Source organism: Eucyclogobius newberryi, unplaced genomic scaffold (assembly GCF_026437365.1).
Source record: "Eucyclogobius newberryi isolate DKJ021-1_F unplaced genomic scaffold, fEucNew1.0.hap1 SCAF_19, whole genome shotgun sequence".
NCBI lineage: Eukaryota > Metazoa > Chordata > Actinopteri > Gobiiformes > Gobiidae > Eucyclogobius > Eucyclogobius newberryi.
The window spans coordinates 11065165-11088329 of NW_027315823.1; the positions used below are offsets into that span (position 1 = coordinate 11065165).

General features: G+C 38.8%; 1 protein-coding gene across 1 annotated transcript in view; it reads left to right on the forward strand.

Moving 5' to 3' along the window:
- Positions 1 to 20247, forward strand: part of LOC140365351 (sodium- and chloride-dependent taurine transporter-like) — a 42498-nt gene extending 22251 nt beyond the window's left edge. The window contains exons 6-15 of the mRNA XM_072451735.1: positions 1068 to 1200; positions 3975 to 4109; positions 5178 to 5281; positions 5401 to 5525; positions 7742 to 7854; positions 13778 to 13915; positions 17203 to 17305; positions 18490 to 18590; positions 18702 to 18872; positions 19966 to 20247. Of these exons, the coding sequence (XP_072307836.1) occupies positions 1068 to 1200; positions 3975 to 4109; positions 5178 to 5281; positions 5401 to 5525; positions 7742 to 7854; positions 13778 to 13915; positions 17203 to 17305; positions 18490 to 18590; positions 18702 to 18872; positions 19966 to 20124 (1282 nt within the window). The 3' untranslated portion in view covers positions 20125 to 20247. The remainder of the gene's footprint in view (positions 1 to 1067; positions 1201 to 3974; positions 4110 to 5177; positions 5282 to 5400; positions 5526 to 7741; positions 7855 to 13777; positions 13916 to 17202; positions 17306 to 18489; positions 18591 to 18701; positions 18873 to 19965) is intronic.
- The last annotated feature ends 2918 nt before the right edge of the window (positions 20248 to 23165 follow it).

The window sequence follows — 23165 nt, forward strand, 5'->3', positions numbered from 1 at the left end:
CAAATTTTTTTTATTTTGGTTGGACCTGATACTCCGTCGTACACTACAATCACGCAGGGTTAAATTGTTTTATAACGTAGGAATGTAATATCAGATTAAAACGGTTTCATGTCCGTTTTCATGTGTTTTTTTTATTTTTGTCACTAACTCGTGCTGTTTGAGGCCTAAAGACTTCTGTATAAGCTGTAACCAAATGCTGCAATGTATTCTTTTGATTTTAGGAAAGAAAATGTATTCCGAACATCACCAAATAATAAATAATCATTGTTTTAAACGTAAATACATAAAAACAAACAGAACAAGAGTAGTGTGTATAAAGTCCCATTTGCCCCAAGGTTCATTTTCAAATTCACAAAAAAATATATATAAATATGAATGTCCAATGTGATTTTGTACTTGTACTGAGCTGTATATTCATGTTCCCATTCTTCATCAGTTATAAGACTATTTCTTTCTTTTCCCATTTATTTTTTTACATATTTGATAGGGCTGCGTATTAGTCGACAAATCCTTTTATTTCGATTATAAGGCTTAAAATGAGACAGCAGCAGAAAGAAGAAGCTATGGCGTGAGTTAGCTCAACATTTGGTATTACTTTATATTTAAAAAGGCAGTTTAACTCTTAATTCACGAGCTTACATCATAATTACATTTTTGACGTAAGCTCCAGTGCAGTAGTGTTTTCAGTGCAGTCTGAGTCAGATACTGTACTTTGAGATACAGTATTGTTTTCAGAGCTTTGGCCACGCCCACTTTTTAGTTGACTAATCAGTATTTTTAGTCATCTACAGCCCTAAAATCTAGTAGAATTGTTGTTCTCAAGATCATATCGTTGTTGTGTGTGTGTTTTTTTTATTTTTAGATGATTCCCTGCAGTGTGTAATTAATTCCCAACACTGGTCAATCACTATCTATGAGTCAAATATGTAAATTTGTCAACCATCTACAGCTCAAATGTAACTACAAAAAGGTTCAAAAAGGTGATAAAGCCTATCAGGGAATCCAAGATAATGACCGTTTGGCTGCGTCTCGACACCATTCTTACCAAAAACCTTGTGACTTTGCAGACACAATGTACTGGGAATCACCAATGGGATTGAGGATATTGGTGAGATCAAATGGGACCTGGCCCTGTGCCTGCTGCTGGTCTGGGTCATCTGCTTCTTCTGCATCTGGAAAGGGGTCAAGTCCACCGGAAAGGTACCCACTCTGACACACTCACGTACGGCTGTTGTGATTTCAAGTATTCAATTAACTGGGAAAATTCTAGAATGGGAGTGACTTTGCAATGTATCGCAAAAGTATTGATGTCACAAAAACTGACTCACAAAATCATCGATATTGTAAAAAAAACAACTAAAACAAACATTGCAATAACACCCAGGTTCTCAATCTGATTGAAAGTTACTTTATAATGAAATTGCATTTTTAAATGAAAATGGCACGTTGTATTTATTATTTTCCTCAAATTAGTCTTGATTTAATCTTAGTTTGGTCTGTGAAATACATTTAGGTGTGTACATTTTTGTTTTCAATGTAACAAAAATGACTGTATCAAAAAGTATATTAATTTTTTGCAATAATATCAATATTGCAGCACTCAACACCAATCGTGTTCTGCTCCTCAAAGCCTCTTTTCTAATCCACATGGACTTTAAAAGTGTCTCAAAATATGAATGTCTACACTTTGATTTTGCTACATGTTGATTTTGACATTTGAAGTAATTATTGTAAATAGTCATGATTTAAATTAGAAGTGATTAATTTTTCAAACAATCAATCAAACAAACATCCTTTGTACAACACTTTCCATACATTTAAAATGGAGCACATTGTTCCTTTGTTAGCATATGGTTAATGAATATAAAAGGAAACATAAAGCTTTTGAAGGTTATTGTAAGAATACAAATTAAGAGTGTTAAAGGGGCTGTATATTTATTAGCTCAGTTGTGAAAAGCACTTTTAAACTCATGCTGGAAATGCATTGTGTAAGTGAGTGATACATGTGCACTGTTGCAAAGAGATTAAAATGAACAATCTCTATTTTTCACATGTTTTAAGATAGTAAAAACCAGGCACTTTAAAAGTAAAAAAAGTTAATTAGGGGCAGACATTTTAAAGTTATTTCTGCCCCTAAAAAAAGAAGATCACTGCGCTATCAAATTCTGTTTTCATGATGATGAATATTCTAAAAGATAAATTAGGTTAAAGGTTGAATGGACGATTTTTTTGGCACAAATCTAAATCTTATTTCCTCGTGGCGTGGACTGCCGATTAGTCCTGCCATGTATCAATCATAAAACGCAACTATCGCTCACCTGCAGCCGTGTGTGGCTCGTCCCCACGTTTCCGCGTGCCTGAGCGCATGGATCTATCATAATATAGTTCCCTCAGTGTACGGGGAAAAATGAAGACAGAGAAAGACAGTTCGAGCTGACTCAGAAGTGGACGGAAATCTATGGGAGACAAGAGAGATGCGATGCAATCCGTCGCGCTAATAAACAAACGCACGTGTGTGTTGTATCTGTCCGCAAGGGGGAGTGGCATGCGCACTTCCGCCTGCGTTCTCAAATCGCCGAAAAATCGTCCATTGCGCCTTTAAGTTTGAAGTCCTTTCCAGTTTTGTCGCACCTACAGGAAGAAGGTTCTAAGTTCGACTCTCAGTGTGTTTCTGTGTGGAGTTTTGCCCCCAATCAACCCCAAAAACATGCACAATGGGTGAAATCCTCCAGCTACAGTGTCACATTTCCCTGCAGACACGATTAAGTGCACCTTCCCTTAAGTCCAACATGATTGAAACAAACCGCGGGCCGTCAGTGTCCGCTTCCTTTGTTGGCAGAGCAATGACCACACTTTACTGCTGCGCGGCGGTAAAACCATCCAGCCACACTGATCGATACTGGGATGGGTTTGGAGAGAGGGAGGTCTTTGGGGGGATGCAGTGGTTTGTGGCTGATAAACGCCAGGGTTCACACATCGAAATGAGTTCTAAACTGAGACTAAACACCTGAACTTAACCTGAACTAGAACTGGACCAAACCAAGTCGACGTCAGGGCTCAAACCAGGACCGAACAAGGACAAGATGTGAACGCATCCATAAATAATCAATGCATCTTTAAAAAATAAATAAAATAAATAAAATAAATAAAATAAATAAAATAAATAAAATAAATAAAATAAATAAAATAAATAAAATAAATAAAATAAATAAATAAAATAAACAAAATAAATAAAATAAAAAAATAATTCTGATTTACTATATTTAGCATATAACACAGTTTAGAAATGGAAAGATGTACAAGTTTTGTCTATGGCTGGCTTAGAATTAACTATTTTTTTCAGAATTATTAGCCCATATTTCTTGTTGTAACCTTTGTCCATTTGTTTGTTTAAGTGTTTTTTTAAAAAATATTTTAATGTGCACTTTGAGCTTTTGGCACATCATGTCCAATGTGGTTTCCAAACTATGAATGGCAAATAAAATAAACCAAAAACTAAACTAGCCAAGATCCAGTTCACAGCGTGGATCCAGGAACACTGTCGGAATTTGAGAAAAAACTTTATTCAGTGCTAAAGAAATACGAGCAATGTTTGCAACGTGATAAAGTAAAATAATTCCTTGCCTCTCCATAACCTCGAAATCATTGTGGTTTTTGATCATGAAATTTAGGCCTCGAACTGCACTGATTTATTGAGGAAAAAGAGAAAAAACATTACTCTTATACTGAGTGTGGGAGTGATCTTATAAATAAATGTATAACAAACACAAAAAGACAGCAGTATTAATATGATGTTGTGTATTTACCCTATAATGTAAAAGTATTCCGAGTAGAATTGGCTTGGACAAAGTAACATGACATTAGCTGAACAAAAAATTCCACTTTTGTGATTTGCTAATGCGACCATTTAAACTGTAATTTCTGATTGTCTTTAATGATAGTTGTAATAATAACGATTGGACCTTTGCGCTCAGGTGGTCTACATCACTGCCACATTCCCCTTCGTGATGCTAATCGTGCTGTTGATCCGTGGAGTGACTCTGCCCGGAGCTTCCGCCGGAATCAAGTTTTACCTGTACCCGGACCTCAACCGCCTCATGGATCCAGAGGTAAGACTCCTTCTGCTGTCTGCCATGCTAACAAGCTAAAGTGATCGCTAGGTTAAGACTGGTGCCATGAATTTATTTTCATTCTACACGCCACCATGCAGACTTACTAATTATGCACTCCAAGCACGGAGAGCGAGTGCGCCACATGTATTTAAATAAGCACTTTAGACTTTAAATGCAGCCGCAGCTTCATCAAAAGTTGTTATGAACAGTGGAAATATACAGAGTCCCTCAACAACAGTTGAGGGACTCTGTATATTAAAGGTAGTAGAGGGGGCTGTGCACGTTTTTATTTTTCATGAAATAAAGTTATATCTGTTTTTGCCCCAGTACAGACCGTAAAAGCAGCTTGGGGTGAAAATGTGACTGCTGTGTGCTGTCTGCATCTAATTATAAAGCATTTTATTCTTACCTAAGCCGTAAATGTGCTGTTAGCATGCTGATGTGTTGACGTAAACTCCATTTTGGGCTCTGAAAGTAGTGAAAAGTGCTCTACACTCATTGCAGTGATTAATTAGGATGCTCAGAATATATTGGGTAAATGAGCAATAACTTTGGATTGCTGCAAAAAGTTACAGCACCTTAAAAAAAAAACAATCATGACCAGGATACATTCTCATTGAGCTATCTGGCCAAGCTGTAGGATGATTTTCTATGGATGTTGAATTTCCTGAAGAGCTTCCAACAGTTCTAGACAAGCCCTGGCCTTGCGCAGGAGAGCAAGAGCTGCTAGTGCGGAGGAGAGCGAGCCAGAGCTAAATATAAAAAATCTGTATTAAAAAACTGAAGGAAAAAGTTCATGACCTGAAAAAAGAGCCGTGTGAAGCTGTAGATCCCTGTTTTTCGCTGCAGTACCAATAGACTGGCCACTAGTCCGGCTCACACCAGGTTTAAGATAGTAATACCCTATCCAGATATTGTAATAGATACACGCTTCTAAAGCATTGGTTGCTAGTTTAATAGTCTAGTAGCCTGTTGTTGCTTTTGTATTTTGCACTGGTTTCTTTGGTCCCAACACCAGCAGGCCTCAGCCTTTTTGTTCCCGTTCTCTCCCCTTACCCCGAACAGGTATGGATTGACGCAGGCACCCAGATTTTCTTCTCCTACGCCATTTGCTTGGGTGCCATGACCTCTCTGGGGAGCTACAACAAGTACAAATACAACTGCTACAGGTGAGGCGGCGCTCGGGCGGGGGCTTTTTTAGCGGGCTGTTAGCTTTTAGCATTAGCGTGAGGGGGGTGACTGTTGTGTTCATTAACAAATCCTCCTCCATGACATATGTGTGACTTAGGGACTGTTTGCTGCTGGGAGCCCTCAACAGTGGTACCAGTTTTGTGTCTGGATTCGCAATATTTTCCGTCCTGGGCTTCATGGCACAAGAGCAAGGGGTGGACATTGCTGATGTGGCAGAGTCAGGTACGCGGGTCTGTAAAAGGCGGCAGTGATGGTGGGCGCTGCTTCCTGGTTCAACTAATGAAATAACAAGTGAATACCACGTTAAAGAAAACAGCAACGAAAAGACAAAACACAAACCATTTGGTCATTGGAAAAGAATGGATTCTATTTAAAAACGACGGCATCGGAATATGGAAGTTTTCCGCAATCAAACACCTCCTTGAGTTTAAGAGCGCATGTTAGCTACGATAATTCAGCAGCAAGAGACTACAAGTTGGAAAAGCAAGTTTCCCAGAGAGAGAATGTTTTTCTTTCTGGTGCATAGCCGTTTGCCCACTGACAGTGATTTAGAAGAAGCAAGCTGTTTGTTGGCGTTAGCATAGCATGTAGGCTAATCTTGAGTGGAGTAGGTGAAGTGCATCTTGTGCCAGATGCCTCCTAAAGCTTGGTTTGGACTGGTGTTACCATTGCTGTGGTTCCTCGATTAAAAGTACAATCCATGCTTTGCTTTGTGATTATAAAATGACAATTGTAATTGTTTTTTGTACTATAATACCACTGCACCTTACATTTGTAGCCCTTTGGAAATGTTTATACAGTTTAGGTGAAGATTACTGAACAAGACTACATATAGTTATAGATACGTTACATCATGTATCAGCCATAGTGGGATATTAATCCAGTAATTCACATCCTCTGCAAAAGCAGTTCATGTGTAGATTTTACCCAAAGGACAAAGTATGTTAAGTCAGACTAGTGTCCATATACTAGTTTAGGATTAAAATGAAGGCTATTCAGCATAAAGGCTAGTAACTTACTGTAGGTCTATGAGTGAAGTACAAAACCTTAGTTCATGATACATTTAATGATGCAGTATTTAGTTTTATTTCAGGGCCGCAGTCACAATAGCTGTCAGATATCAGAAGATCAGATATTACATATCAACAGCACATCGTTCCTCAGACTGTACTCTTCTCTTTGAAGCTTGTAAACTGTAATGCTGTAAAGTTTGTATTACTTTTTCAGGTACAAAGACAACAATGAACAGCATACATTGTAGTCATAGCATTGATCACAAAAGCTGTCCCCATTAGTCAAGCCAATCATAGTATTTAGATATGTAAAATAGATTGGGCCTTAAAGTAATTTAGGTATTATTAAGTCAGTTAATTTAGTATGAAATAATGACGGATTGGCTTTGTATGTGAATAACCATAAACCATGTCAAGTGTAAAGAGCGCTGGTGTTGCTTGCACAGCCCTGTCAGAGTGTGCTGTGAGTCAGCGGTGTTTGGTTGGATGGATGCCTCTAAAAGTGAACTACAACACTACTGTCTGCTGTTTCAGCTTCTTGTTCCATCACGTCTTTGGTTCACTTCTACGTTAAACTACGCCTCTGACTGAAAACGTACAAAATCAAATAAAAATATGAATAAGGCGTATGTCATTTGACCCAAGTTGTTCCGGCTGCTGTTTTACCAACAGCATTTTGCATTCCTCCTACACCACACTGGGACGATGCAAAATGTAGGAGTGAAGTCTTTAGGTGGTGACTTACTTTGACTTTGAAATGTGATTAACTTGATTTACTTTTTCCAAACAATGGGAAACATGAATCACGCGCATCATAATGCTGTTAAGACTGTCATTTCAAAAAAGAAAAAAGAGAGCGAGACAGACCTTTTTTATAACATAATATTAGTGGAGTTGCAATTGGGAAAATTGTTTATCCATAGCTATTCTGCGTTTGAAGTTTTAGCTCTTTTATATTATAATCTTAATCTCTGAACTATTGCCAAATTACTGTATTGGGCTGTTATATTGTTTATTTGTTTATTGCTGAAGTACCTTATTTAACCATGTACCGCAATGTGCATTGTACTTACTTGTACTTACTTCCACAGCTAAACATTCTCTGAAAACATTGAGTAGCCAACTTTAGAGATACCGTTAGAATACTATAAAGATATTTTAACATGTAACTTGTTAATATATGGCATTATTATCGGGCAAAATGGGTAAGTATAATTGGACACGCTCTACCCTAACCCTGTAGCCTAAACAGTTAGCGCGTTGTCAGTGAGTTGAGTGACTTGCTCCGGTCTGGTCTGCCTGTCTGCCGGTCGGGTTTGGCGGCTCCGGCGGTGGCTGCAGACCAGATGAGGCCTTCACGTGACGCTAACGTGGTCTCTGTTTGTTTTTGTCTGTCCCCTCCCTCTCCCCCGTCCCCCGCCGCAGGTCCCGGGCTGGCGTTCATAGCGTACCCCAAGGCAGTCACCATGATGCCTTTCCCAACTGTGTGGGCCGTCCTTTTTTTTATAATGCTGCTGCTGCTTGGCCTCGACAGTCAGGTGAGGACGGCGACGCTTGATTGTGTGTTAAAGCTACTACGAAGCTGGATTAGAGGGTTAGCGAGCTCACTTCGGGGTTATCCCTCCCTGTTTGGGGCGGTTATTTTGAAGCTAAGTCACTTTCTATTGGGGCAGAACAGGCCCTGAACTCAGCACCTGCTCCAGACCAGGTTAAAGTCTGTATGACAGGCTCTGATTATGACTTAGTTTGGTAGAATAGAACTTGTAGTAAATATTTATCACAGTTTTACTTCTGTTAAATTGAAATTTCTGAAGAAATTTTCGAAAAAATAAAACTTTAAAATTCTTCTTCTTCTTCTTTGGTGTTTTATGGCGGTTGGTATCCAAGTGTTACATTACTGCCACCTACTGTAGTCGTACGTCTTAAGCCCTGTTCACACCGCCGCCTCAAAGCGTCCAGTTTACATTCAAAGTCTATGTGAATGCGCGTCTTGGTGTTTTTGTGGCGCAAATCCTGCATTTTAAGCGTTGGACGCTTTGGATGCGCATCATGAGCGTCCGAAACGTCCGACGCAGAAAAGTTGAACAAACCTAAACTTTTCTGCGGCAGACACGCCGCAGCAGCCAATCAGAGATGACCAGTGACGTGCTACACACGACCCGAAGAAGACCCAAAACAAACCCTGCAACAATAAAAAAAAATCCTCAAGATGCAAATAATGATATTGAGTATCTGCAGGTCCCAGACGGGCCCCGGAGCCCATCGCCTCCGCTTGGACTTTGTAAAGTTAATAAACCAAAGCCACTTTCTCCACTTGTTCTGCCATCGCACAGCTGCAGAGGGAAACACAACATCCCCTCCACTGCGCATGTGCGCAGGATGCTTCGCACGTCCAAAACGTCTGCCTTAATAATATGCCCTCTCTCCTGCCTCGGGCGCGAACTGGATGCTGCAGTGTGAACGCACGTTTAGACTTGTCATCAAAGGGCAACGTGCCAATGAAAACACAGAGACAAATAACACTTAAACTGACACATCCTTCTGACAGTTTGAACAATCATTCAAAGAAATAAAAGTATTATATGGTATCATCATTTATCAAATTATAGCTGTTGTTTGGCTCGTGTACAGTCTGGTTGCTAGGTAAGAATTGTGGAATTATTTGCTGCTCATGTCCAACCTGAAAGTACAATTATAAACATTAAAAATATTTAGTAAATTCTGAAATATAATTGTGTTCACTACATTTGAGTTAAAAATACTTTTTTAATTTCCCAAATAACATAAAAGACGACTCTTTGACCAGAATCCTGCTGTTTTTAGCTGAGCGAGCGGCCTGTGTGAGTAAGAGGGGTGCAGAGAGTGGCAGTGTGTATTCTTTTATATCAGATTTACAAAGAGGAGTCATTTGTACACATGTTTAGATTGTGCGGGTGATTCCTAGATGGAATATTCCCATTAGTTTTGATCATACTTTATTACATTAAAACAAAATGAAACACTATGTAACTTTGCACATTTGGCTGTGCGTCTGGCACTGACATCAGAGCCGTTCATTCAGTTCATGGAGTTTATCATCCCATCCATGACACATAGGTCATTTACCCGATGTTTTTGCATCTATAAGAGAAGAAGAAGAGGAGGAAGAGGAAGAAGAAGAAGGAAGGATGGAAGAAAGAAAAAAGCCTAAAGAATGATGCCTAGAGATTAGAGCCTAAATAATGAAGCCTAGAGATTAGAGCCTTAAGAATGAAGCCTAGAGATTAGAGCCTTAAGAATGAAGCCTAGAGATTAGAGCCTTAAGAATGAAGCCTAGAGATTAGAGCCTAAAGAATGAAGCCTAGAGATTAGAGCCGTAAGAATGAAGCCTAGAGATTAGAGCCTAAAGAATGAAGCCTAGAGATTAGAGCCGTAAGAATGAAGCCTAGAGATTAGAGCCTTAAGAATGAAGCCTAGAGATTAGAGCCTTAAAAATGAAGCCTAGAGATTAGAGCCTTAAGAATGAAGCCTAGAGATTAGAGCCTTAGCGCGACAGACTCAGAACAGTCAACACGGACTTTTGGAATAATTCGGCTTGAAATAGTCTGTTTACGTAACGTATAATGATGAATTGTTATATCCATCTATAAATATACATGTATCATGTTGTAAAGCTCTGATATTTAAGAGAATTATAAAGAAGTGTTAAGATAAAAAGTCTGGTTTAATGACAATAAATTACATTTAGAGGTTTAATAACGTCCTCATCATTTTCTGTAGTTTTTGGTTTGGGTATTTATTTTGTTATTAACTTTTCAGTTATTAATGTACATAATATAATTTGGCCAATATGCATTTCTTTAATCAGATGAGAAGAAATATAAAATATAATCATCGATTCTGTTACATAATTGAGTTAAGCAGTATTTAATTATATTCAGTTTCCTTTTGTGTCGTTTTTGTATCATGTCAATCTTTAATAAATACAAAACACATTTGTTTATTAATGTATTTAATAAGAATAATGAACATGAATGAACTTGTTCAATAAATGCAAATCTGATTATAACTACAAATGATAAATTGATTTTAGCCAGTTTTAGTTGAGTTTAAAGCTACAATGAGTTTTAAAGCTACAATGTGGGAGTCCCTTATTAAGGAGTTTGAGTCTGTGTACTGTTCATTATTATTATCATCATTAATAGAATCAGAAAATGTATTGCCATTGTCAAAGAACAGAATTCACAAACAGTGGAACTTGCTTTGGTGATTCAGTGCAACATAAAAAAAATTAACAATGATAAAACAACCTGTATAAGTCAAATAGAACATACTGAATAAGATAAGATATCCCTTTATTGTCCACACATGAGGAAATTTCGTTGTTGCAACACAGTAGATACAGAGGAAAAGGACAGATAACTTATAGGAAGTTTAAAAAACACTCTTAATAGATTGATCTTAATAGAAGAACTCTTATAAACAAAAACTCCTATAGACAGAACCTCTCATACCTTAATAAGGAATGGAGGGGGAAAATAAAGATAAAATAAAAACAGCGTAAGACAAAATAATACTAATAATAATGGTAAAATAAACACTCTTTTTACATCAGTTATATGCACATGAATGTGACATTATTGCGTTAAATACTGAATATCTCAGTATTTAACAAGACTTTGTTTCCATGGCTACGCAGTCTTCTGGTGAAAAGGACTTCAGTAAACTCCTCCGTTCAGCTCCATCGTTTGACTGAGGGACAAACAGAACATGTCACAGCTTTAGATTATACAAGTCATAGAACACACACTTCACATGTTTGTCCTGAAGCTGCTTTACAGACACATGTGACACAGGAGTGTCACATTGTCTCTTTTAGTTTTTTTGGTCATAACAAAACAGACATTTTATAAATTCAAAGTACTGATTCTACACTGTTTAATTTAAGTCGAGGCACAAGTTATTATTAAAATACCTTTTGCTTTGGAGTCGTCAGGAGTTTACTTGAGATCACTCTGTGTCTGCAGTGACCTGTAGTGACCTGTAGTGACCTGTAGTGACCTGTAGTGACCTGCAGTGACCTGTAGAGCTCTGGACAGCACAGACAGACTAAACTCACTGGTCAGCACTGAAGATGAGAAAGATACTCATTAGAACATTGATATATTATGCACATTTAACAGAGAAAAGCTGGAATATGTTATTGACAGATTTACATTTCGCTCTGTAACACAAAAGTTCCTCTTTTCACATTAATTTTTAAAGCTAGAACCAAAAGTCATTTCCTTATGCATAAGTTTAAACCTTAGAAGTGAGAACATAACTGACATGTTTGCTAAATCTCTACATATTCCATGGAAGTAAATCCATGACATTCCTATAGAAAACAAGCGTGTGCTTTGTTTAAACACAGCACACGTCATTATTAAATGGGTGATAAAACCTCAAATGTCGTCTCAGCCCTGTGAGTACAACACTGTCACTTTTACATACGTTTACATTGATATGTAAGATATGACCCATTTCAGCAGGTTATATTTGAATTATTGGTTGTTTTTTATAGCACATAATACAAACATCACTTTATTTCCCTTCTTTCTCTAGTTTTCCTTGATCTGTGCTTAACCTTTTGTCTCTTAAAACATTTAGTAAGAGAAATAATTAGTTATTTAATTGCAGAAGCACGAGCCATCATGACGTGTTGTTGCATCTTTGTGTAGCTAAACTTTAGCTTACGTTAGCTCGTGTTAACTCGTGTTAGCTCGTGTTAACTTGTGTTAACTGTGTAATCGTTGATTTACACTTCACATGGAACGATGTGTGAAACGTGAGGAATGACATACAAACACAACTTACGTGTATTGTGGTCTCGTCTCTTTCTTCTGTTTGTGTTTAGTTTCCGTCACATGTTCTTCTGAGGCTCGTTCATGAGGGTTACGTGCGCGCTCGGTGCGCGTACACCGTTCACCGGGAGGTTAAAAATGTATTTTTAAAGTATTTTAGAAACAGTTGAAGAGTGAAATTCTTTCTATTTTATTTTTAGACTAAAAACAATTTAGCATGTTTGGTAATTTTAGAGGCCGAACTCCTGAAATGGTCCGACCAGAAGGCTGCATTCTGCGAAGTGGCCACTTCTCAATTTGGAGCCAGAGGCAGAGGGGGCGTACCCTATCCAGATAATATAATAGATCCATGACTGTAACACTTGGATACCAACCACCATAAAACCCCAAAGAAGAAGAAGAATCAGAAAAGGAGAACAACATTCACAAACTGAGAATTTGACACCTGCCGGTCAAAGCTTCTCCATGGATACAAAACACCACCAAGTTAGGTCTGTGGAGAGGCAAGCCACGGCGCGCAGTAAGGATGCATGTCCTTTAGCAGATGTTGCCAAACTCTGTAGTGTAGTTAAAGTACTAGAAAAGCAGTCATAACCTTAGACCTGTGAATATTTGATCCCTGGAAAGCCGACAGAAGGACATCGCATTTCAGACTAAACATCAGGCACGGGTCCAGACCAAACTGACATGCATCCGAGTTTCAAAGGGGTGCAAAGACATCATTTTACACGCTCAAAGGAGGGTGCAAATACTTATACACCTTTTAGGCCTGGGCCGGCTAAACATTGATAATGCCGTTCTAAAGCACTTCCTCGAATACAGTTTCTACAAATGGCCAACAACACGTAGCAGCTGTTACATAAGTGATCCTGAAGGGGTTCACAGCTGTTACTTGGCCTGGATACTGAAGTATTTCTGTCTGTATCTATGGCTATAACATGTCACATCGACATAGACTACCAGTTATGGTGCTAGCTTACAACGCGCTAAACAAAGAGGCTCTAAAATGTGACAGTGTTCTATATCATAAAATACAACATTAAATTGCATTGTAATTGATCAGAGAATTCAAAGATTCAGAAAAGGTTTATTACCATTGCCAATGAAGAAAACTCACAAACATAGGAACTTTTGTACTAATACTCATTAGTTCACCAGTATATGCAGGAAATGTGGAGCATGATGAAATAAAACTCAAATTAAATGGTCAAACTGTTGTGGTTCAGTGTCAAAAAAACAGCCCTGGTTTTTCATGGTTAAAATATATAAGTATATCATCTATAAAGACCTTTCCCAGTGGGCTTGCATCTCTACAAACCTGACTCTCCTCCTGCTCGTATCTTTGGAGACGTTGGTCCTTTGTGTATAATATTCCACAGTATGGCATAAAACCTATCCAGCTCCAAAAAGACTGTTCCGAAATGTGGTTTTACTTTTCAATTTCCATGGAATCATGCACTTCCAGAAAGTTACACGTTGTCATTAAGTAAAGGAAAATATCATGTTAAGAATGTGTTTCAAATTAACAATCATTTTCACAGTGATGTGTATATTGTTTTTTCAGAGGTGGAAAAGTATTTATCTTGAAGTTAATCTATATTTCAAGTATTAAAGTACGCTATAACTTGTTTTGTTCCAGTTTGTGGAGGTGGAAGGGCAGATCACTTCACTGGTCGATCTGTATCCGTCCTTCCTAAGGAAGGGTTATCGCAGAGAGGTCTTCATCGCTATACTCTGCTGCATGAGTTACCTGCTCGGACTCACCATGGTCACCAAGGTAACTACGCAGCAACTGCTTCATAGTAACAGCATCACCGTGGCAACCCCAGTGACTCATGTATTCTCATAGTTGAACACATGCCAAATATTCCACACCTACGTTATCTCTAAAGACACAGAAGATTGTTTTCTTCATAACTGTAGAATTATTATGACATTTTATCATTACTTTTTCTATTATACAGTGTTTTATTGTAAAACGATTTAAGTAAGGAGCTGAGATGACCAGTGCAAACATATTAAAGGCGTAATGGACGATTTTTCGCAGATTTGAGAACTCAAGCAGAAGTGCGCATGCGCACTCCCCCGTGCAGAAGCACACAACAGCCACACGTGCGTTTGTTTATTAGCGCGACGGATCGCATCGCATCTCTCGTCTCCCGTAGATTTCCGTCTCTTCTGAGTCAGCTCGAACTGTCTTTTTCTGTCTTAATTTTGTCCTGTACACTGAGGGAACTATATTATGATAGATCAATGCGCTTAGACATGGAAACATGCTGCTCTCCTGGGGACGAGCCCGCACGCGGCTGCAGGTGAGCAGTAGGTACGTTTTATGATTGATACGTGGCAGGACTAATCGGCAGTCCACACCACGACGGAATAAGACTCAGATTTGGGCCAAAAAATCTTCCATTACGCCTTTAAGTGTAACATACTGTGTGCAAGTGCAAGCTCTAAATCGAGCTGCATTTAGACTAAGGGTTAATTTTAGGCTTTATTTAAAAGAATATGCAGAACTAGTGGTCTTGAGTTCAACATTTGGGAAAAACAACCATCTTTAGGCTGTTTGGTCTCCATGGGGACAGGACTATTTTGGAGCTGTCGTGAGAACTTCCCTCGGCTGTATTAAGTCAGCAGGGCCTTTGGCTTTTCTCATCATCCAGGCCCAGAGTTTGACATGTTTGGTCTAAAAGCAGAAACATTCTCAGATTGAACTAACCTGTTGTTTCTATTTGACAAGACACAGAAGTCACTGAAAACTCCTCCACATTTTTACAAATCAACTTGTAGACAACAAAACTTTACAAGTATCATCAGGACCCTAAAAAGACTAAATCCAGAAGCCATGTCTGAAAAAATTAAACCTTAAATAAAATATATAAATAAAATGCAGTTCTTTTGAAAAAAATCTCATTAAAGGGACTTCATGTAATAAAGTCAAATTAATTTGCTCCAAAACAGATACAGAATCAGGGCCAGATTAGCAATCTTGTAAGCCCGAGGTTATTCAATTTGGGGGCTGATATGTGTGTTTTAAAACAAATCCAAGCCTAACAAAAATGATTTGAATACAACTAAATACTGTGTAGTCAGAAACTATAATGTTACGAAACATTTTGTAACATTTCTGATGACACTATAAGAACTATAATTATCCAATAAACCTAAATCAGAAAAGGGCTATTGCCATTTTCAGTGAACAACCTTCTGGAACTTGCTTTGATGATTCAGTGCAACATACAACAGTAGTAGACCTGGGGGTCGCAGAATGATTTCAGGGGGTCCCCAGATGATGATGCGGAATTTTTGTATTTTATACCCTTCAAACGCAAGAGTAAAAGTAGATTGTTATTTTTGGCCATCCAAATGAATTAACTAAGCCATATTCATCAAATCAAACTTAAGACATATTTCAATCCAACTGAAGCCTGTTTTTTTTGTGTTCGGGGGTCACGACTGAAAAAGGTTGATACAAGATGGATAGTGAAGTTTCATTAGTACAAAGGTCATGTCTCTGAACTGTTCCTCTCCTTCTTGTGGGTTTATAGGCTGTGGTTGAAGTTAAAGCCGTGCATTACCACCTCCTTCTGAAAAGTGTGAACCAGATGGTCCTACCTACTCAAATTCGTTGAAATAATCCAGTTTTGCAAACAAACCCGAAGAAATTCTTGAGTTTCAAACTGTACCGTTCTTTCCGACTCGTATCTACGGCAACTGATTAAAACATGATCCGACCCTTCCGCTCGGCTACACTCACAAATCCCTGTCGGATTCTCGCCTACTCTATGTAACGGACCGTTTAAACCCGTATGACCAAAGCTTTAACCTCGACCGTACGGCACAGGCACGCTCACTCTGCATATCTGTCAGCCACTTCATTACCCTCAATACCACCGCGAGCTGAGACCCAAATTAGTCTGACTTTCATTCCTGCCCGTTTAATTCCGAACGGCGTCTGTAGAATTTCAATCATGTCGTCTTGACTTTGATTGTCCTTTAACTTTGAACCGGTAACAGCGCTACTGGAGAACAAGTACAACCTTCTTGAGGTTGATCAGACTGGGACAACGTAACTAAGCTCCCCCGACCTTATTCCCCATTCTAGAGGACCCTTGAATTTGATCATCTATGTACCTTGTAACACTATTCAGCTGCGTCCTTCTAGCAAATAAGTATCAACTCGTACTTGTCCCGTGACCCAGGGTGTTATTGTGGGACTTAAAGACAATTCTCCGTTCTGACACGGATCTACTATGGACCCATTAAAAAACTCTCATACTTCTCCCTCTCTCTCTTGACATGGGTGCAGCACTACTTCACACTACTCACTCCTTTCACTACTTCAATGACTACTTCAATTACCCTTCAGGTTTGCCCAGTGGGTTAGAGCCACCCGTTTCCCCATCAGTCGAAACAGACTCCGGGGTTGACTTTGTCGCTCCACAACGCAATTTTAACGGCTTGGTATCGGATTACATCAAGGTTTTTCAGATTGTTTTCTGACGCAGACTGATACACCAAACGATAGTCCAAAACGGACCTTATCAGGGCTATACAGACTTCAAGGCACCTCTATATCCCCCCCCCCCCCCACTCTTTACCCCTCCAACAACGTATAATAGTGATACCTTGCTTGAACTTAGAGACTATGGTCAGTTTTAAGCATGGCTTCTTGGATTTTCTTTGCAATATAGTCTACATTTCGCCCCCTCTTCCAAACAACACCCTTGTTTGCATACAGTAGGTCAACTCCAAAAGATTCCTCTACTCTGTTAACACATTATTATTCATTAGAGAAAAAAAAGAACTGGACTGATACGACCTTTTCCACCACCAGTCCCGAAATAGCTTCTGTACCTGTCTGTTCAAACGTTTTAAACCAACCTCCCATCCTTCCTCTGATGCGTATATTATATAATTTGATACTGTGTGCCTGCTTCCAGAACATATCATAAGACGTTCCTCATTAGTTTGGGCCCTTCTACATTCCGCCTCGAGCCGTATAGCTCTAAAATGTTCAAAGTACAGAACGCTAATGTGTGTGTGCGTCTCTTGTTCCGTTAGGGTGGCATGTACGTGTTCCAGCTGTTCGACTACTATGCAGCCAGCGGTGTGTGCCTTCTGTGGGTGGCATTCTTTGAATGCGTTGCTGTTGCCTGGGTTTATGGTAAGTTTTAAGGCATTTTTATTTGCATTGATTTTATTTATATAAGATGAGACACTGTAGGTGAATAGGAGATTGTATTGTCATCATGAGAACTTCCTGCTTAAGCTAGTAGACTCTAATGCATTGCTCTGCCTATGTTTAGAATTAAACGCATTGCACAGACAGCTGAGTCCATTTATAATCTACTTATCAGAGTACGAGGTCATTTATAATTGACATAACAGACTATCTCCAGTTTAGAAACAAACAGCCATTATGCAGTAGTTATAGAGAGCGCTTTATGGAGAAATGAGTGATATTATCAGGGCGATCACGCAATTTTTGCTGTGATGGCAAAATGGGCCGAGCCAACGCACTGATCACACTTTACAAGGCTCTCACATATGCCTTGCTTTGGTTAAGATTGATCTATAAGTTATTGCAGTAGTGTAATTTCAACTCCTCCTGGTTAAAACGCACTCTGATGTCTAAACACGCACAGAACTACGAGGTCACCCGCTAGTCTTCTAGTTAAAAACATAATAGAGGTATCAGCCGTATGACGTGCTCAGACTGAGCCATATGGTTTCCCATTGTATCCACAGAATGCAGGTGTCCCTCGTTTACTCGTACGCACGCACTGGTGATTTACTCTGTAAAAAGAGATCATTTCATACGTGCCTTAAATGTAAAAAGTACAATGGGCCTTTGAAAGCTGTTTTGTCTTATTTTGCAGAGAAAATGTGCTCTTTGAAGCTGTACTGTTACTAAATGGCTGCTTATGGAAACTGAAAATGCAAAGCACATCATGGTTTTGTCAAAGTGGCATTTGAAAGTAGCACCTCACAAACACTGTAGTCGTCCTCGCTGCTCTGTCCACTGTCCAAACTGCAGAGCATGAAAGCCTGCTCTTGTATCCACTCCGTTTGGCTGTGCCAGATGTGCACCACAGCATGACATGAACTGCATAAGTATTCAACCCACGTGGTTAAGTGATAGCTCTGGTAATCCTATGAACTCAAAAGCCTTCTATAATATGAAGTTCGACCAAATCTCTATTTTAAAAAACGTTTTGACCCAAAGTCAACAGTGAATGGAGCAACTCTAATATTAAATCAAAGAATATCTTACATTTCTTCTTATTTCTAGTTGTGCTATTTAAGTTGACATTTTTCAGTAGTTTGACCAAGTGTTGTTTATTTCAGGCGTGGATAATTTCTATGATGCCGTTGAGGACATGATTGGCTACAGACCAAACGCTTGGATGAAATGGAGCTGGAGCGTCTTCACTCCTCTACTGTGTGCGGTACGTGCCGTTAATATTGGGGTCAGATTTACTCCAGCCACACGATTACTTCTTCTTTATTGACTGCTACTTCCTTCATACAATAATCATGCGTTGCCATGCTGTGTGCAGGGCTGCTTCATTTTCTCCTTGGTCAAATACAAGCCATTGACGTACAACAAGGTCTACAAGTACCCGGACTGGGCCGTTGGTCTGGGCTGGACTCTGGCTCTGTCCTCCATGATCTGCATCCCCATGGTGGTGGTCATCAAGATCATCCGCTCTGACGGGCCGCTCATCGAGGTTTTTATCGACCTTTGTAACTCGCTATAAATAAAACTTATATTTACTTATTTGTTATCAGATTTCGCCACTAGGATTAACAGAAACGTTGGGATGTTTTTTTTATCATCTAAGAAATTGAGTGGCTTTCTTAAATTAAAAAAACATAGCTGGAGTTTTATTTAGCTTCATTCGCTCTTGTTTCTTTATTTCTGTTTACGAGGTGGTTTTACTTCACTCCGTTTCAATTTTCCCTGGATTGTGACGTCAAAGTCCATAAATCCGAATGATTGCTTAATGTTTAGCTTTTAGTTTAGAAAGTAATGTGTTTTCTGTACGTGGACATTATTTTAATTCTAAAAGGGGCACGCAGCCATCTGCCATTTTGAACCAAACCTCAATGGAAACCACTGTCTATAAGTTGCGTACATTTCAAACTGAGCTGGAGACAGGTCTGCCTTCTCAAGTAGAATTTGCTTGAACTGTCAGATTGCAGATCGTTGACCCGGTTTATGGTTCATCTCTCTGTAATTACTGGACCCGTCCTCATGAAACAAACACTAGCACAAAGTTCAGCGTCTTCTCAGTCAGCGTAAATGAACTGAGAAGAGAATAGCTTCAGGAAGTGGTGCAACTCCAACGACGGGATTTTTGTCTGTTGAAAGGGCTTCAAGACGCAAGATTAATATGACAAATTTGTGTTTTTTTATTGTCAGTTTAATAAGATATGCCTTTATTTGTCCACACAATGGGGAAATTTCGGTGTTGCAACGCAAGTAGATACAGAAGTAGGAGAACAGATAACTTATAGGAAGCTTTAAAAAAACACTCTTAATAGAAAAACTCTTATAAACAAAACTCTTAAATACAATACCTCATATTCTTAATAAGGAATAGAAAGAAAAAATTAAAATAAAATAACCACTGTGAATCTCGACAGTATTGAATTCTAGAACGTAAACACAACCTATTAAAGTAATTCTGGTTTTCACTATTAGAATTTTAAATTAATACAATATATCATCATTTGCGTCATGGATTGTAATTAAAAAAGCAAGCATATGTCCCGCAACTTTTTTTCCAATCTTCTGCTTTGTCCTCTGTCTCCTTGCAGAGGATCAAGGCGGTGGCGGCCCCGGTGCGCGGAGGGGCCAGTTCTCGCCCCGCAGGTCACCGCGGCCTGAAGGAGCTCAGTTACCCCCTGGACCCCAACATGAACAAGGAGTTGCTGCTCAAGGCCCCCAGCCACACCATCGTCGAGACCATGATGTAGACCCACCAACCTAACTGCTAGAGGGCGCTCTCCGTGAGAAAAGCCCTCCTCTGTCCTCGCTTTCGGAGCTAGCTTTGTCTTTCTGTCTGTCTGTTCGTCTGGTGGACTCAAAAGGGTTTAGGGGGGGAAAAAAGATCAAGTTGTTTAGGAAACTGTTGGGAAAGTAGTTGTTTCTGTGAAGCCTGGCCAGTCAGACCTACTGTTTGTGTGGTTTATTGTAGACGAACTCACCAATGTCCAAACCATGTCTTAACAATTCCAAAAGCGACAACCTTCGAATCAAATTTCAAGCCCAAATGCCAATATCAAAACAATAAAGATATCTTTGGTCAATTTTCAGCTCCTCACGGGTTACGGTTCATCTTACATTCTGTAAAAATCCGTTTCAAATTCCATGGGAAATGAATCTGGATGACTGGTCAGGCTGGGGCTTTCTTGATGATGAAGGGTACCAATCACATTTCAAATCTATTTCTAACTGAAGTTGTCCCTCTTTTTGAACTTTCTTGTGACTACATCGAGCACTTGTGTTTTAGGAACTGAGAGTCAAATTTAAACCAGCTGAAAAAGTCAATGGATTTTTAAAAACATCTTGACTGACAAACTTGCACCATAACGTCTCCCATTTAATTTATTTTGAGTTTACAACTAAATTAAGCGTACAAATCCATTATAAAAACGTCTTTTTCTTGAACTAAACATTCAAAGACAGCAAACTAAAGTTTAATTTGCCTTTGGACATTTAGCTACAGCTGTATGTTAAAGAAAAGAAGGAAAATCTATGTTTTTTCTTCTGGCGTAGACTAAAGAAATGCAGCCGTAGGAATCGAATGTATGAGCACATAATCATAGATATATGAAGCCATGAAAATTCCATTCTTTTGGGACCACAAAAAGGCTAAACGGAAGTCTGTGTCTGAACTACAAGGGTTTTTAGTTGAATATTCTTTGGAGAGTGAGGATGTTATTGTATAGCGTTAATGAAATCGTAGCTGTAGCTCCATTAAACCTTGGAAACATCCTAACTCTCCGAAATAATATATGTTAATCTCCTTTATGGCACTAGGCCTACTGAAAAGCCCATAACTATACATTGTTATAGGCCACTTGCATTATGTCAAATTAAAATATATTAAAAAGACCTCTAGTTGAGATACAGAAGATGAACAGGTAGCAGGTTCAGACCAGTAACAGCGTTCCAACTTGCCTGGAAAGCGCCAAAATGCATGATTGCTACCAGTGCAATGCTAATAGTTGAGACGCTAACACATTTTGAGGTTCCACATAAAGGCTGCTGTTCACTTTCCTCCTCAGAAATGAAAACCCTACTAGCCGAGACACAGTTCCTCCGATCGGAAGCCGCTGAAGCTGGTTCTTGATTGCACCTTAGCACAAATCTGCCATAGCCTTATAGCACTGTACTTCATCTACGGTTTTCGGCATGACTAAAACTGAATTGGAATGGTTATCTGAAAGGATTTGAAGTGTGGCGGTCCAACCCTTGAGTATAGGCTATTTGTGACGTACTGTATCGTAGTAGCTTATCGGTCGATATATCTATTTTCTCTATATCTTTCTCTGCCCTAGACCAGTTTACAATATAGGCTTTTTTCCTTTGCGGCTTACAACTTTGGACATTTATTACTATGACAACTACTTTTGTCCTCTTTCAATGTTTAATTTTTTTGTATTAAGACTATAATGTTATTGGTATTCACTATTGATGATATTGCTGTACTTTTGCATTTAAAGAAGGTCTTTTATTTTCTCGGCGTGTGCGTTTCTAGCGGCGGACCACTGGCAGCTTTTCAAAGTAAAAGTCCGGCAAACTGATGTTGAAAATGTGCCAGCGGCCGTGGCTATAAATGTAAAGGTTTAAACGCTTTTGTTTTCTGTATATACCAATGCTCACTGTTTTCATTTGAAGGACACTTATTTACATGCTCGAAGTATAACTGCCAATTTATTTGACACGGTTTGGACGATTCAGGTCGGACGACACGGTTGTTAGAGACTTTGATAGACAATTAAACGGTTTTAAATGAAGAATATTATATAGACGCAGATAGTCATGACGATCGAAAATAGTAACTGCACTTAGAACAGAAATAACTTTTTCAGTAAATAAAAAAAAAAGATGCACTTACAGAAACTTGCACTTACAGTAAGCTATATATTCGTGTCCAAAGCCCTGAACACGCACTGAATGTTGAAATCTGTTGCATATGACAAGTTATATCGCGCTTAACAAAAAAACAAAAATCCAACATGGCCGACATTTGAATGGAGCTGTCCAAACTGTGTCATAACATAAGTTGAACCCAAAATCCCATAGGCTAAAAGATGCACTTGAGCCCTCATACTCTGACCATTATTACCATTATAACTTCCTATTACTACTATTTGATGTACATTCGTTTTTTTATATCTCTTTGAAATCAACGCTTTTTCCATTCGCCTAAGCATCACCAGCCCATCTCTCAGGAGTTCCTCTCTCGTGCTTTTGTATCTACTGTACCAGGATGAAAAAAAGTACTGCCCTACATTTTGAAGTATAAGTACGGAGAGTTGATTTTATCGCTGCACCTTATTTGTACAATTGGGATCCATATCAGAGGCCAGATAACACTGCCATCTTCTAAAAATCAGGGTCCTTCGCATGTAAAGTTTTAAAAATGCAATTGATGAGCACACAAAATTATTGAGACCAATTCATAGAAGCTTTTTCATATCATATATAAATCCAAACATATATTTTTTACAATTACCCCATGATTGGTAGTGTGTGTTGTAGCCAGACGCCATTGCATTCTTCCTTATTCCATAAAATGTTTATTTTTTTATTAGTATGGCTGTACGTTTCTCTTAAAAGATCTTTGCACAACACATCAACTTTTAACAATAGCAAGACCATTTTACATTATCATTTAGCATTGTTAGCACGTATTCAGGTATGCTAAAGGAGCGAGCATATAATAATATTTCATTTTGTTTCAATGTAGTAACTTCATGCTATGGTTTACATGTCTCTTTTTATATAC